Below are 15,959 nucleotides of genomic sequence, written 5' to 3'. Positions count from 1 at the left end.
CAGGGTAATGCTACACCTTGACCTGGCATTCCTGCCTAAGGTTAATTCGGTTTTCCACCGCGCGCAGGAGGTGGTCCTTCCGGACTTCTGTCCAGGCCTGGTCATAGAGCAGGAGCACAGGTGGCACTGCTTAGATGTAAGACGGGCATTGCGGATTTACTTGAAGCGGACAATTGAGTTCCGGAGGTCTGAGGCTTTGTTTGTATCGTTCCAACCCTTGTCGTTAGGGAAGAGGGTGTCCCCTTCCACCATTAGTCATTGGATTCGTTTGGCTATCACCCTCACCTATGAGGCGCAAAACTTGCTGGTGCTGGTTGGTATCATGGCACACTCCACAAGGAGCGCAGCCATGTCAGCGGCCTGGGCCTCCCAGGCCCCTATAGAAGATACCTGCAGGGCAGCGCTGTGGGCCTCCCCATCGCCTTTCATCCGGCACTACAGGCTGGATGCCTTCGCATCTTCTGATGCAGCTATGGGCCGCAGAGTACTGCAACGGATCCTCTCAGATTGGTGACGGCCCACCCTGTGGGATGGCAACTTAGGTATGTCCCATCTCTGGACCATCCTGCAAACCCACTCTGGAAAATGAGAGTTGGTCTTACCTGAACTGTTATTTTAAGAGTTGTTTGCAGGATCTTGGGAGTGCACACTGCATTGAAACTGGAGTCAGAAGGGAGGAGCTCAGAGGCGTGGCTTCAGCTTCAACCCAGTCTCGAGGCCAATTGACTGTGATAATACCATCTCTGGACCATCCTGCAAACAACTCTTAAAATAACAGTTCAGATAAGACGAACTGTCATTCTCTCTACCCCAAGAGGGCATGAATCCTCTAAAACTAGGCTTTGGTGCCGCTATGTGCTGACACAATAAAGGCAAAGAAATATTGCTGCTTCACTGTCCTTATCCACATAGTAGTCTTAATAGCAGTTGTAGTCCACGTTTGGTTGTTTATCCCTTCTTGAGTGCCAACACCACTCTAGATGTCTGTTCTCTCATTTCATATCCCCCAAATTTTTCCATGAACCATGGAGACTGACAGAATCCATAAGGGGCCAGGTCATATAGTCATGATCTGATCCAAGGCCTTGGACCTATAACTGTTGTTTAATGACCAGTTATAATGGCTTGGAAATGGTGCTTTATGATGCATAAGGTACATCCAGCCCACATAAGACACTCCCCACCATGGTCATGTGATCATGATTAAGGTGCTTAGCATTTCAAACTTAAAACTGGTTGCCAAGTGCCCTGTAATAATGTGATTGCCATTTGCAATCCTGTGCTAGCTTCCCCAGAAAATCAATGAGGAAGCTCGCAGAGGTGGTTATAAGCCACTGCCATCTGCCAAAGGATTTCCCCTCCTTTCCATGCATGGGGGTGGGGAGGGAGAACAGAAATTCTTTGCTGCAGAAACAAAACTCAGATCTTCGGAATTCCCACTTCACATGCATTCCCTTCTGTGTATAGAGGGGAGTGCCAGTCCTCCTTTGCAAGCAGTGATTTTTCTCTACTTAACAACCACAACTCGGAAAGCCATCACTACAGTTGTTCAGCAAAGCGATCATGTGGGCATTTTACTTAACAATGACATTTCTCAACAACTAAGTCCCAATTATGGTCACAGGTTGAGGAGTATTATATTGTAAGGTTAATAGAATCTTATTTATCTGAAAGTACTTCTCTCCCACGCTCTTTACAGTCCAAAAACTAGTGTGGGTTTTTTCTGAACCTGTTGGCTTGCCCATATTCCTGTTAGAGACTAAGCTTCATCTTATCTGATTGTTCCCTTGGTTGTGTTTCATGCCCCTTCTCCCAAGGTCATTCCCACATACTGTTATAGACAGGAAGGTTGTTTTGCAGCAGTAAGGCTGGTATAGTAGCAGAAATGCTAACTGATTCCTAAAGCCAAGTTAATGAACAGGATCTCACCTCTTCAATCTGTGAAGGAGCACTCATGAAAGCCTTAAGTAATTATTGTATGACAATTGCTACACCACTATCCCTGCCCTCAGGTCTCAGTTCATGTCACATCCCAAACCCAGCTGGATACATTTCTGGAAGAGGTACCCCCTTCTCGACCCAGCCTCTCAGATTAAATCACAAATGAGAGAGGCTTTATTACAGGCCAAATTGATACTTAGTAGCAGCAGCCAAAAACTACGGCCTCTGAAGGTCTGCTGGTCAGGTATATGGGTTGAGTTTAAGGAGCTGAAATACAGAACCAATATAAGCATCTATATCATTTTCCCTAAGAACATCCCATTCACCATATCTCACGCCTGTCACCATCATTATATGTGCCCCAATTCCCCGACAGGCTCCAACATCTCCTAATCCAACAACAACAACAACAACAAAACAGGTTCAAAGGCAAGGAGTAACTGTTTCATTTATTAAATAAAGTATTGAAATATAAAGTCAGACCTAAGAAATAAATTCACTTCTAAAATTTTAACTTATATCACTTATCATTATTCCTAAAAAGCACATGATCTAGTTAAAAAATAAAAAAATGAATGTTAAAAACAATATTAAGTTCTAAATGTCTTCCCCTTCTACCTGGATGATTTCATCAAAATTAACAATAAAACTTCTTTCCACTTAAACCTGTATTCTTAAGTATCTGACTTTGCCTTTTATATGACATGTGATATAAAGAGAAGCCATTCTTGTTTAAATTCCAATTTCTTTTCTTAATGTTTTCCTTATGCTGCCAAGAAAATTCTTCCAAAACTCTCTAAATGTACCTGGGGAAAAAATCATAATCACTGAACATCAGTTTAAATCCTGTTAATCCAACAAATACATCGTCATTCGTGGCACACATATTCAAGAAGGTATGTATAGTATTATATGAATACAGCCTCAAATGACTACTGTATCAGCAAGTTGATCAAATAACAATTACTACTACTATACTACATGTAGTCCTCAACTTAAAACATATCATTTAGTGACCGAAGTTACAATGGGGCTGGAAAAAAGTGACTTATGACAGTTTTTCACACTTACAACTATTGCAGCACCAAGGAATATGTAATCAAAATTCAGACTCTTGGCAACTGACTCATATTTATGACAGTAGCAGTGTCTGATGGTCATGTGATCATCACCTTTTGTAACGTTCTGACATGTAAAGCCAATAGGTTATTGTCACTACTAACTTAGTAACTGCAGTTAATTCACCTAATAACTACAGCAAGAAAGGGCGTAAAATGGGGCAACACATAACAACTGTCTTGCTAAGCAACAGAAATTTTGGGCTTAGCTGCTGTCGTAAGATGAGGACTACCTGTGCTGCCATAGGTAAAGTTACACCATAGAAAGACATGCAAAATTTGAAGTATACTGCTCAAACATTAACAAAGCAAAAGTAAAAAATATCATAGCTTTGGTTGCATTCACATATTGCAATATATGATTTGTTTTTATCATCAAGATATGTATGATTTCCACAACATGCTATTTTCTATGGTTTTCTATTCAAACCATAATGCTAGATTCAAACATATTCTAAGTCAAAATCAATCACACAATGAGTTAGCAGAATGTATAAGCAGGAGTAGGAGAAAGGTACGAGAAGAAGGAAGGGGAAGGAGAGAAGGAAGGAGGAAAGTAGAGAAGGGAGGGAGGGAGAAAGGAAAGGGAAAGGAAAGGAGGATGGAAGGGAGAGAAAAGGAAGGAGAGAGAGTAGGAAGGGAAAGAGGAAGAGCAGGAGCAAAGGAGAGGTAAGGGAAGAAGGAAGGAGGAGAGGAGGAAGGAAGAAAGTAGAGAAGGGAAGGTGGAAAGAAAGAGGTAAGGAGAGGATGATGGAAAGGAGAGAAAGAGGAGGAGAGAGGTTAGGAAGGGGAAGAGGAAGAGCAGGAGTAGGAGAAGAAGGAAGGGAAAGGAGAGGAGGAAGGAAGTAGAGAAGGGGGAGGGAGAAAAGAAAGGGAAAATAAGGTGGTGTTACAACAGGAGGAAGGGATGGTAAACAAAGCAAACCAAACTATATATTATAACCTATTAAATGAAATAATAAATGTATAAGAATGATAAATGTTAAAACACCTGTAACCAAACAACATGCTGTATGTGATGGGGTTTTTTTTCATTGTTGTGTGTATGTGTTGTCTATGTAATAAAAATAAAAATCAAATGTTATCTTCAAGAATGACCATTGGCTTACCTGAAAGCACCTTTTCTGTGCCCTGTGGGAGAGTCCAAGCAAGGGTTAAATTCTATCCTTCTGCCCAATGGACTGGATTGAAATTTGTGACCACGCCTCCTGGTCTCCCGGTATCTTCAGTTTTTCAATGAAAGCATGGTCCCCAAAGGTAAGTCAATGTCAATGTTCCATCCTTCCCAACAACATCCACAGACGAAAAGTAAGAACAAATGCGATGGGAATGAAATAACCTCAGGATGGGATTGGACTCTCCTGCAGTGCACAGAAAAGGACCCTTCAGATAAGCCAATGGTAATTTTCCTCTGCGCTGCTTGGAGAGTCCAAGCAAGGGACATACCCAAGCAAAAAAATGTCCAAGGGCGAGAACAGAGTAACAACCGAACCCTAATGCGTCTCAGAAACAACGGCCTGCAACACTCCTGCCAAAGGCAGCATCTGCAGACATTGGGACACCCAAGTTGCCGCTTTGCAGATCTCCTCGATCGACGCCTGAGTGGCCCAGGCCGCTATCGTGGCCGCACTGTGTGTGGAATGTGCAGTCACTCGAGAAGGAACGTGCCTGTCCCGCTATTCATAGGCAAGGGGGATGCAAGCCTTGGAATCAAGGTTCCCAATGGTAGACAATGTGACCTTTCGACCCAACAAGGTCGGTTGAAAAACGACAAACAAGGCCTCCAACCGGCGAAGGGGGGCCGTGCATCTGATGTACCTCTTGACTGCCCTCCGAACATTGAGGGAGTGCCAACGACGCTCCCTTGGGTGATTCGGGCATGGACAAAAGTCTGGAAGGACAACTTCCTGGGCACGGTGAAAATACAAATTAACCTTCGGTACAAAAGACGGATCGAGACAGATGACAACCCTGTCTGAGTATCCACTCAGACAGGGTTGTCCTCTGTCTCGATCCGTCTTTCACAAAGGATTGGTACACAAATCGTCTCGGACCGATAGGGCTGCAATTTCTGAAACCCTGCAGGGTGAAGTAATGGCAAGAAGTAAAACAGTTTTAAGTCAGATTCATGACGTAGTGGCTCAAGGGGGGGGGGGTGTCAGTAAGCGCCCTGAGCACAATGGCAAGATCTCTGGAAGGAAAATGATAGACAACCTGGGGATTTAGGTTGGAGGCTCCATGCAATTAGCTGTGTACTTCCGGGTGCCTGCTGAGTGGATAACGGTTGCCATATGAGAGCACTGTGGACAAAGCTGCTACTTGGCCATTGTAAAGTGTTAGCGGCTAGCCCTCTATCAAGGCCCTCCTGTAGAAACTCTAGAATTTGAGGAAGGGAAGCGGGCTTTGGTTGAAGATGATGTTTTTTGCCCCAGGTAGCAAAGGTGGTCCAAGTGACGTCATAGATCTGTGTGGTGGAGGCTCATCTGGAGGCTTGGATGGTGTTGGTCACCTTGGTAGAATAGATGGCTCTTCTCAGGAGGTCCCTCTCAAGTGCCATATGGTTAGCTTCAGCCACTGGGGCTCCGGATGCGTAACCGCTCCCTGGCTGAGAGAGATCAACTCCTGAGGAATCCTCCAGGGATGTGTGATGGATAGGCAACTCCGATCGGCAAACCAAGTCCGCCTGGGCCAGTATGGAGCCACCACAAGAACCTCTGCTTGCTCCTCCAGAATCTTCCTGATCAGTGGGGGAAAGGCATAAAGTAGCCTCGGGGGCCAAGGCATCAACCACTTCCACCCGGGGACATTGGAACCTGGTGAAAAATCAGGGGAACTGAGCGTTCTCCGGAGTAACAAATAGGTTGACCAGGGGATGACTGAACCTCTGGGATAATTGGTGAAAGAGGCGCGGATGGAGGCGCCACTCCAAGTTGTCTAGCCTGATGCGGCTCAGCCAGTCCGCCTGGACGTTGTTCACAACGGAGATGTGCTCCACCCAAATGGATTGCAGGTAACATTCCACCCACTAGCCAATCGCTTCCGCCTCCGTCATGAGGGATCGGGACCTGGTACCCCCTTGGCGATTTATGTTCGTCTTTGTTGCCACATTGTTGGTGAGGACAAGGACATGGTGATGCTGGATGCTGTGCTGCAATGTCCAAAGCACTAGCCTAACTGCCCTCAGCTCCAACCAATTGATGTTGTGCGAGAGGTTGCGAGCTGACCACTGTCCTTGAGCCACTAGGGTGCACATGTGACCTCCCCAGCTGAAGAGACTGGCATCAGTTGTGACGGTCAGCCTGAGCAGTTCCTTGAAGTAAGTCCCTTTCAGGAGGGCTGGTGAAAGCCACCACCGGAGAGACCGAATGACTTTGGTGGGTAGACGTACCTTAACCGGTGAATTGCTGGTCTTCGCTCTCTGCATTGGCAGGAGAAACCATTGCAGATCTCTCGTATGGAGCCTCGCCCAAGGAACAATCAAGAAACACGAGATCATCTTCCCCAGCAATTGTGACAGGGTGGCAATGCGAGTGTTGGGGGAGAAATGGACCTTTTGGACCAGTTCTCAGAGACTTTTGACGTGGTCTGGTGACAGGAAGACTTGGCAAGATGAAGTGTCTATCACGGTCCCCAGGTGTAGAATCCTGGTGACTGGAGCCAGGTGGCTTTTTTCAAGGTTGATGGCAAAGCTGTAGTTCTGGAACGTCTGCATGGTGGTACGTAGACCTCATGTTGCTTGCGCTGGCGACTGAATCAAAATGTCATCTAGATAACAATATAGGCGGATCGGTCGCGATCTTAGGTGGGTGGCAACCGCAGACAGGATCTTCGTAAACATCCTTAGGGCCGACGACAGGCCAAATGGGAGAGCCCTGTACTGAAAGTGGGACCCGGCATAGAAGAATCTTAGGTAGTGCCTCTGCTCGGGTCTGATGGGAACATGAAGGTACGCCTCCTTCACGTCTATTGATGTTAGAAAGTCCCATTGACGAATGCAGCCCAAGATGGATTGGAGGGGCTGCATTTTGAACTTTTTGTAGGCCACATTTTGGTTCAACTTCTTCAAATTTAGTATCGCTCTCCACCCCACCCCCCAAGCTTCTGGGCATTAGGAATAAAATGGAATAGAACCCCCTGCGTTCTTGCCTCAGGGGAACCGCTTCTATGGCCCTGATCCATGAGGCCCCTCTTGGTGGGACACCTAGGAGTTGGGCAATGAATGAAGTGGCGCGGGGGGGAGAGAGGAATTCCAGAGTGAGACCTATCCGAATCATTTGGAGCACTCATGTATCTGAGTAATCTCCTCCCACCAGACGGCAAAGAGTTGGAGCTGCGCCCCTATGGGAGGATTGGGATGGTGGTCACTTGTGCCAATGGAAGGGTTTGTTTCCAGACCCTCCCCGAAAAGGACAACAGGAGTAGGGCTGCTGATGGGCCTTGTCCCAAAATGGCTGTCGATCCTGATTGCAATCCGTTCCCTGAGCATAGGAACGCTGAAAGGAGGAATTGCTGTTCGGAGGATCAGCTGGGCGGGGAGTCTGTCTGCGGGAGGACGACCTGCGGTCTGGTTTCCTGGAAAACCGAGGGCATCACCTTCCGCTTATCCTTGTTCTCAACCAAAACTGTCAAGGGCCTCCCCAAATAACTTGCCCCCGCTAATTGGAAGCAATCTTCCAATTCAAACGCATATCCACGTTCCAGTGGCGTAGCCATAAGAGCCTACGAGAGGTGACATTAGAGGCCATGGAACACAAAGCAAACTTTGCAGCGTTAAAGGTGGCATCTGCAGAATATTCCACTGCGGCTACAATTTTGTTTACATTGTGTCGCACTCTGGTGTCTCCTGCTGTGAGCCTAGTGAGTAACTGACGAAGCCAGGCAAGCGTGGCCCTATTAAAGAATAAGGTGGAGGTGGCCGCCTTAATGGCCCAAGCTGCGGCTTGATTGGTCTTGTGGCAAGCCCGTTCAGCTCTTTTGTCCTCCGCCTTAAGTTCTTCTAGAAGGTCCGGTAGGAGTACTCAAGAGGAAGTGAGAGCCTGAACTGGAGGATCAACAGAGGGGAGCTTAAGAAGCTCTTCCATGGAAGGATCCACTGAGTAAAGGCATTTGTCATTACCCTCTGGGGTGGCCTGGGTGCCAGGCTGGACCCACTGGCGTTGGACCACGTCCTTAAAGAATTTGGGAGAAGGAACAATTTCCTGGACAGGAACCTTCTCATCGAACAGACCTTTACTGTGATCCGTAGGATCTGCAGCTGCCTGATCCGGAGGCACCGCCACCTCCATGTAAGTGAACACCTGGGCCTTGAACAGGATTGACTTGAATAAGGATGGTTGAAACAATCCAGCAAAGGCTGGTTTATCTGGAATGGGGTTCTCATCATCCAATAACTCATGATCCCCAACATCCTCATCGTCCCACACCGATTCAGCACTGGCCACTGATGGGGACGGAGATGAAGGCCTGTGGGGGCGTTGATGCTATCTAGGGCCCTGAGGGGACTGTGGAGCTAGAGGGACCTGAGGAGCTGGAGAGGTCTGAGGAATGGGAGCTGCTGGCTGTGGAACCTGTGGTTGCGCCTCACGCCTTTGGAGACTCTCAGCTATCCCTTGAGAGATTGCTGTAGCAATGACCTCTTTCATTTCTGCTGAGAGGCCTGGGTCCAGGTCTTCTACTGGATGGGTCCCCGTCACAGTAGGCCTGAGACTGGAATCCCTGGTCAGAGGAACAGAAGGGAACCCCTCCCTATCAGAAACCAGGTCACACTCAAATAGGTCATCACCCCCCCCCCAAGGAGGGGGAAGGAGACCTGTAACCCCTCGGAGAGGGAAACCTCTCTGGAAAATCCCCCACTCTCATAGATAGAATGAGGAGGAGGAGGGGCATCAACTGGATCCTGACCAATAGGACTTCCTGGCTAATCTGGCTGGTAGACTTGTGCCGCTATCTGCCTTTGGGCCTTTGCGAATTCTTTCTCCAGGGCCTTCTGGTGCCTGGCTGCATCCTTTTCCTATGCCTTGGAGGGCTTCTTGGAATAAGGCAAGCTGGCCATGGTCCCCACAAAGGCTTCCCTAGCAGTCCTGCCTGCCTTCCTAAGATAGGTCCCTGTCAGATTAGAAGACTGGCCTGCCGGAAGGGGATCCACGGAGATCTCATCCGCCATGGTGGTAAATCGGCTACTGCGTTTGTCGGGCAGAGGTCTGGCAAGTAGAGTGATTGCTGGTAATCCATTGCGAAGCAGAGTAAGCATGCGCCAAAAGGACACAAATAAACGCTGCCGGGGAATAGGATTGTGAAGAAATGCGCCATAGATCAAAAGGCTAGACGTGGAGGGTGGCCGCAGCCAGAGAAACCTCCGAAATGGCCTATATTCTTGACGCCTTGAGAGCGTGCTCCAATTGCTGCCCTGCCTCTCTCAAGCCGCCGCTGAGAAGATGCAGCAATTTGTGTGAATGGCGGGAATATATAATGAGTATATAATACTCATTTAATCTACTCTCCACCCTAAACATTCTTGTCATGCATATAGAACAAACTTTGTTTTGCTGAAAAATTTGCAGTTGGGATTTAGTACTGTTCATTTATATTAAAAAAATACCTATTCTCAATCAACCCTCTCCTATGTGTTGGTATAACTTTACTCAATCTCATGAAGCAAATGTTTAGTAAGACAATTAAGAGTTCAACGGTTTATTTAAATTATTTAAAATTATTTAAAATTATTTAAAATGAAAAATTCACTGAACGTCAATACCACTGCAATTTACATTGTTTATATAGATATAATTTTAAAAAATATAATTGTATGCACATTGTATAAATTGTACCACTTACATTATATAAATTATGCAAAATCTGGACAAATTTGTGTCAAATCACAGTGATAAATAAAATTTCCATAATGAAAATGATGGAATTCAATTTACCATATTTTCATGAACTCACACACCCTCTATGATCATTAAAATGAAATTTTGCTGTAGTTTTCATTTACAAATAAAATATAATAATAAATGTTACATATGGCCGTTACAAAGTTTTGCAGTTTTCACAGGTCACTATCTATTAGCAAAATAAGAAATTCGGTTATCATTTTTCATGCTGTTAGGGGAAAAAAAATCAAACCTCGATTTAGCTTGATTCCATGTATTAGAATATTATAATCCTGATTATCAACTCTTTAATAATTGATTAACAGAGGAGGATCAGAGCCATTATTATTAGTTACAGTTTTGGTTTTTACTACCACCTTTGAGTTTTAACTGTTTGTTTAGTGACCATTCAAAGTTATAACAGTACTGCAAAGTGACGTACAGCCAGTCCTCACACTTATGACCATCATAGGATCCCCATAGTCATATTTTCAAATTTTGAGTGCTTGGCAACTGGAATACATTTATGATGGATACAGTGTCTTGGGTTATGTGAGCACTATTTGAGATCTTCGCAGCTGGCTTCCAACAAAGTCAATGATGGAAACCAGATTTGCTTAATTGCAGGAAAAAAGGTCATAAAATCAGGCATAACTCATTTAATAGACGTTCCTGTCCCAATTGTAATTGTTAAGTAAAGGACTATAGTATATCATTCCTTGTACTATGTTTTTATTCTGTATAATTCCTAGTGCTTATGGAGTGTATAAATCTTAGCTAACAAATAAATGCTTCTGAAGGTTGTAAAGCACTGTGAAGCGGTATATAAGTGCTATTGCTATCAAAAATTATTTAAATGTTGCATTGGTCATAAAACTATTCTGTGGCTTTTGTGTATGTGTGTGTGCGTGCATATTTGCATGTGTGGTATAGTCTTCAATAATATTTGGATGCATTTACAACCTTGGATGGTTTAAAAATACTATTTCAAGCAACACTTTAATATACAAAATTATTTTATTCTAATAAAGAATTGTATTCTAATTAACATTTTATATATGACTGCAATTTGCAATATTTTTGCCAGTTTCCAGCATTTATTTCTGGTTTTCAGCAAAAATTGTCCTTGGAGAAAATGGATTCCTTCAGCAGCACTACAAAAAATATCAAAAGATCAGGTCTGGTCTTATGATACCTTGATTTAAAATCACAACTTAAAACTGTAATTCTGTGCTCAATTACAGTTGTAAATCAAGAACTACGTGTTATGGGCTTTTAAATGTCACAGATACCACATTAGCCTGAATTTAAAAAGAGATCAAAAGCTAGTGCAATTTGGTATAGAGTAATGGAATTATATCCTTCCCAAAAACTGACCATCATTAATTCTAGTGCTGAATTAATTCTACACACTCTTCAAAAGTAGCCATATACTATATGTGTAACAGTATTTTTAAAAGTCACCTCAATCTTATCAGCCTCAAAGAATTGTATAGTCCTTGATTTACAACCATTTATTTAATGACCAAAGTTACAAGGGCACCGAAAAAAGTGATTTATGACTATTTTTCATACTTACAACCACTGCAGTGTCTCCATGGTCATATGTTAGAAATTTAGATGCATGGCAACTGACATGTATTTATGAGAATGGCAGTGTTGCAATATCAAGTGATCACGTTTTGAAACTTGTAACAAGCAAAGTCAATAGGGAAGCCAGGTTCATTTAACAACCACTGTTACTAACTTAACAATTGCAGTCTCATAATAGCTGTGGCAAGAAAAGCTCACTTAACAACTATCTTGCTTAACAATGGAAATTTTGGGCTCAATTATGGTTGTAAGTTGAGGACTACCTGTACATGCCCTTTGTGCTCAAACCGTTCCAACATCAAAAATATTTTTCTGGATACCAGTTTTGAAAGGCAGTTGCACATCTTATGTTATGGTTGCCTTAAGGACTTGTAAACAATTAAGACATTTACACCCCTGTGAAATCTATAGGACCTTAATGCATTTGAATCAAAAATACTATGCAGTTTTAATGAGGAAAATACTGTAGTATGTGAAACAGTTAAAAACTCCCAAAGCAATTATAAAAATGAAAAGCAAGCAAAAACTGTTTGCAAGTACACCATCATCTTGAAAGCCCACAGATTTATGGAAATAAAATTGTATGATAACTATTCTTAACATGACTACTGTAACGGGGGCATATATTTTCACACTTAAGGAGAAAAATTCTTGATCATTTATAATTATTTTTACAAGTAATGTTTATTATGGGTACTCTTAAATGTGATTTTTAAAAATTCTTATATATTTTAAAGTAGAAACAAAAACATGATTATCGTTTTGTTATTTTTATAGGTTCTATCTTGAAATAAGAAAATAAATTCTCAACTAAACAACATTCTGAAAATGTTCAACTGGTAAATAACTAGTTCACAGCACTATATACTAAGTGATCCAAGATACAATGAAAAGTGAAGAATATTAGTCTATCATAGATAAAATCAGGAGGAATATGCAGCTTAGCTAACAAATATTAAAAGGCAAAAGCATTGTCACCTGCAGCTCAATTTTTTAGATATATAAACTAGATCATAACTCAGTTCAGTCACTCCATTCATTTGATGTAGCTCACAAATGCAAATAGTCCTCAAGGTAGGACCACAACTGAGCCTAAAAATTTTACAGTTAAACTAGACATTTCCTGACTTTTGCTCTATTTTACAACCTTTCTCGCCACAGTTGTTAAGTGTAGTAACAACTGCAGTTTTTGTTATTAAAGTTAAGTGAACCTGACTTCCCAATTGGCTTTGTCAGAAAATCACAAAGGGTGATCACATGATCCCAAAATACTTCAACCTCCAAGCATCTGAATTTTCATCACATGTCCTTGGGGGTGCTGCATTAATCGTAAGTGTGAAAAATGGTCATAAGTCACTTTTTTCATTGCAATTTTAACTTCACCACTAAACAAATGGTTGTAAGCTGAGGACTACTTGTGCTTATTCTGTTTAATTAAGCATATTGGTCTCAAAAGGTGCTATTAGATTCCTAATAATTGATCCAAGCATATTAAAAAAAACCTCAAGAACATAAAATTTAGAATAATTGTAATGTTTCAGTACTGTCTTAAACCTATTAATCATAGCAAAAGCCTTCTCAAATCCACTAAAGAGAGACTAAACATTGCAGAATGTGGTAGTTCTGGTCAACATGCAAAGCACTGCATATCAATGGACAAAATCTGTGAAAATATATGATAAATGCCAAATAATTGTGAAAATATACGGTAAATGCCAAATAATTGAAGTTGTACAACTATGAAAGTTTCTGAATTCAAATAGCAAAAAGCCATGATTTTAAAGTATAGTCAATCTCTCAAAATAATTTTTTTTCAAAAAGCTTGAATGTAAAATTCTTATCCACCACCATTATACATGAATCTCAGCACCAAGAACATTTTTCTCCATCAAATTATAGCTATACTAATACAACCATATACCAACTTACAATTAGAATTACATCAGTCGTACACCACAGATAATTCTAAACACTACCTACAATTCTTGAAACCAACTCATCAGTAAGATTCAATAGCTGCAAGCAAATCATACCAAACTTTAGATTTTACAGTTTTGTTTCTACCTATTCTCTTTCCAAGAGCTGTAACCTAACAGGTTTATTTTTATATCACAAATTAAGGCAGAACAGCATCCAAAACAGTTTTACACTAGATCACTCATTTTTGACCAAATAAAATTAAATATCTAAGATTTACAGCCCAAATTCTGTATGTTCGTCCCCAGAACCAAATCATAGTTGTGATTTACTCCAAAACCTGCAAAAATTATTCTTCTTGAAAGGTAAATTTTCCTATATTTGTGTTGCGAATAACACAAGTTTGGAAGCAAGGCAAATATTTGTTTAATGTAAACATAGAAACTACCTCATCCATATGTAGAGAATGGGTGGCATTAAACTTAAAACATTTAAATAATATTTTATAGCATTAGAAAGCACCGTGATATCATCAAACATTCTACATCAAACAATGTAGAATTCAGCAAAAAATAAAGCAGAATAGAAATAGATATAAAGTTAACTACTTTTCCACAATAAGGCTTTTTTTCCAAAAAGGAAAGATTACTCCACTTCCCACCAACCCCACTTAAGATCCTACAGCTCTGCAGGTGAGAAGAGTGAGACTGCAACCATAGCTTTATTTCTGGCGTGCCCCAAACATCTCATAATCCAGACCGGCCTCGTTTGTCTGCAAGCTCATCCGGAGCACAAGAACTAAGCCGGAGGTTGCAACTGATAGGAACCTACTGAAGAGGAAAGGCAGAGGAAAATGCAATCCAGTGTTGATTTCGTTCACCCCCTTACCCAATTTGCACCATTTAAGGCAGAGGATCTTTCTGCAGCTCATGTCGCCAGTATATTTCTTGTTTGCAGATAACCCTGTTTGCAAGATGAGAGAAAACGAGAGGGGGGGGACGGTGGCCAGAAAGAGCATCCTTGTCCTCTACTCCTCCTCAAGGCAACGCCATCCCATGCTTTATTCGAGAGGAAGCGCCGACTGACTTTCCAATTGGGCCTTCTCTCCGCGCGAAGGAAGCCAGGGCCTTTCCCGTATGACCCTTTCACTCCTAGCAAGCCTTTGCAGCCCTCTTCCACCCATCCTCCGCTGAGAAAGTGGAAAGAGGGGGCAGAGAGACCCGGGTACCGACATTCTCTTCCCCTCCCTCTTCTAGAGCAGTAGCAACAACAACCCCTGCGCTTCCTAAGCCGGTTCGTGCAAAACAGGCCGGGGAAGAAGGTACGAGAGGTTTTCCACTTACTCTCATTTAACACCTCCAGCAGCTCGGCACAGCTCTCACACATTGTTCATTAAACAGCAGCAGCCGCCGCCGCCTCCTCCTCCCGACCATTGATTGATCCGCTCTCGGTCGCCGCTGATTGATTGATGGCGAATGGGGGAAGGGGAGGGGAAGAGGCCGATGGGGGGGATGGGTACCTGAATGTGACAGAAGGGGGAGAAAGGAAGGAATACTCGTAAAGGGGAGGGGGGAGAGAAGAGAGGGTTGTAAAAGTGATTGCGGGATAGGAGGAAAGTCGAGGAGACGACAGTCTGATGCAAAAGAGTTTGGCGGCCACCGAGGAATAGGAGGAGGAGGAGAAGGCGAGTCACTCACTGGCTGCTAAGGCCTCTACGTGCCGCCATTTTGCTGAGGGGGAAAGGCGGAGGGGGAGAGAGGAGGAGATTGCACGAGGGAAGGAGGCGGGGCGAGAAAGGCAAAGGGGAGTGCGAAGACCCGCGCGCGCAGGTTCTGTTCTGGCTCGGATATTTCCGGCCAGAACGGCGGGAGGCGAAGGAAAGAGAGGAGGAGTTCTTTCCTCGGGGCGTCTGGGGGCGGCGCGAACAGAATGAGAAAGAGTGCAGTTGGGAGGGCAAAATGGCGGCGAGGACGTCTCCGCCCCCGATTCATGCAAGGCGGGAGGCGTTCGGCTGCCAACGTCACCGAGGCTCAGTGGTGAAAGCCGTGGTGGGAGGGCGAAAGTCTTCCAGAGAATTCCGTAGTCTTTAACATAAGAAGAGATTCATTGTCCAATCAGCTATAGTTTTTTTTTGTATAGCACTGTTGATCATGTGAGTAAATAGAGTTTGAGTGGAGATAAGAGAAAAAATCATTTGCTGAATTAGGGCAGGTTTGAATCTTCCTTTCGCCATGTTATGTCAGTTTTCTCACCACAATGCTCCATTTGAAGGTTATTTCGATAACTATTAACATTTTCAAACAGAGATAAAAATAATAATAATTAAAGTAGCAAGAGATGACAGTGAAAAAGAAAGTTAAGCGAGAAGTGCAGAAAGAGAAAGATATACAAAGAAATGATTTCAGACTCCAATTCACAACAAAAATCAATATGAATTTACATTAAACTACATTACATTAAGATTACAACATACTTTTTTTATTATCTACCATTTTGTCTAATCATCAAATCCATTTGT

General features: G+C 43.1%; 1 protein-coding gene across 1 annotated transcript in view; it reads right to left on the bottom strand.

Annotated features, from left to right (window-relative positions):
• The window catches only part of USP34 (ubiquitin specific peptidase 34), a 160,038-nt gene extending 144,833 nt beyond the window's left edge, over positions 1–15,205 (bottom strand). The window contains exon 1 of the mRNA XM_087717484.1: positions 14,785–15,205. Within this exon, the coding sequence (XP_087573610.1) occupies positions 14,785–14,827 (43 nt within the window). The 5' untranslated portion in view covers positions 14,828–15,205. The remainder of the gene's footprint in view (positions 1–14,784) is intronic.
• Positions 15,206–15,959: the final 754 nt, after the last annotated feature.

Source organism: Thamnophis sirtalis, unplaced genomic scaffold (genome assembly GCF_051295495.1).
Source record: "Thamnophis sirtalis isolate CommonGarterSnake01/CBP01778 unplaced genomic scaffold, rThaSir2_p1.2 scaffold_6, whole genome shotgun sequence".
Lineage (NCBI taxonomy): Eukaryota > Metazoa > Chordata > Lepidosauria > Squamata > Natricidae > Thamnophis > Thamnophis sirtalis.
This window is presented reverse-complemented; position numbering and strand designations above follow the sequence as displayed.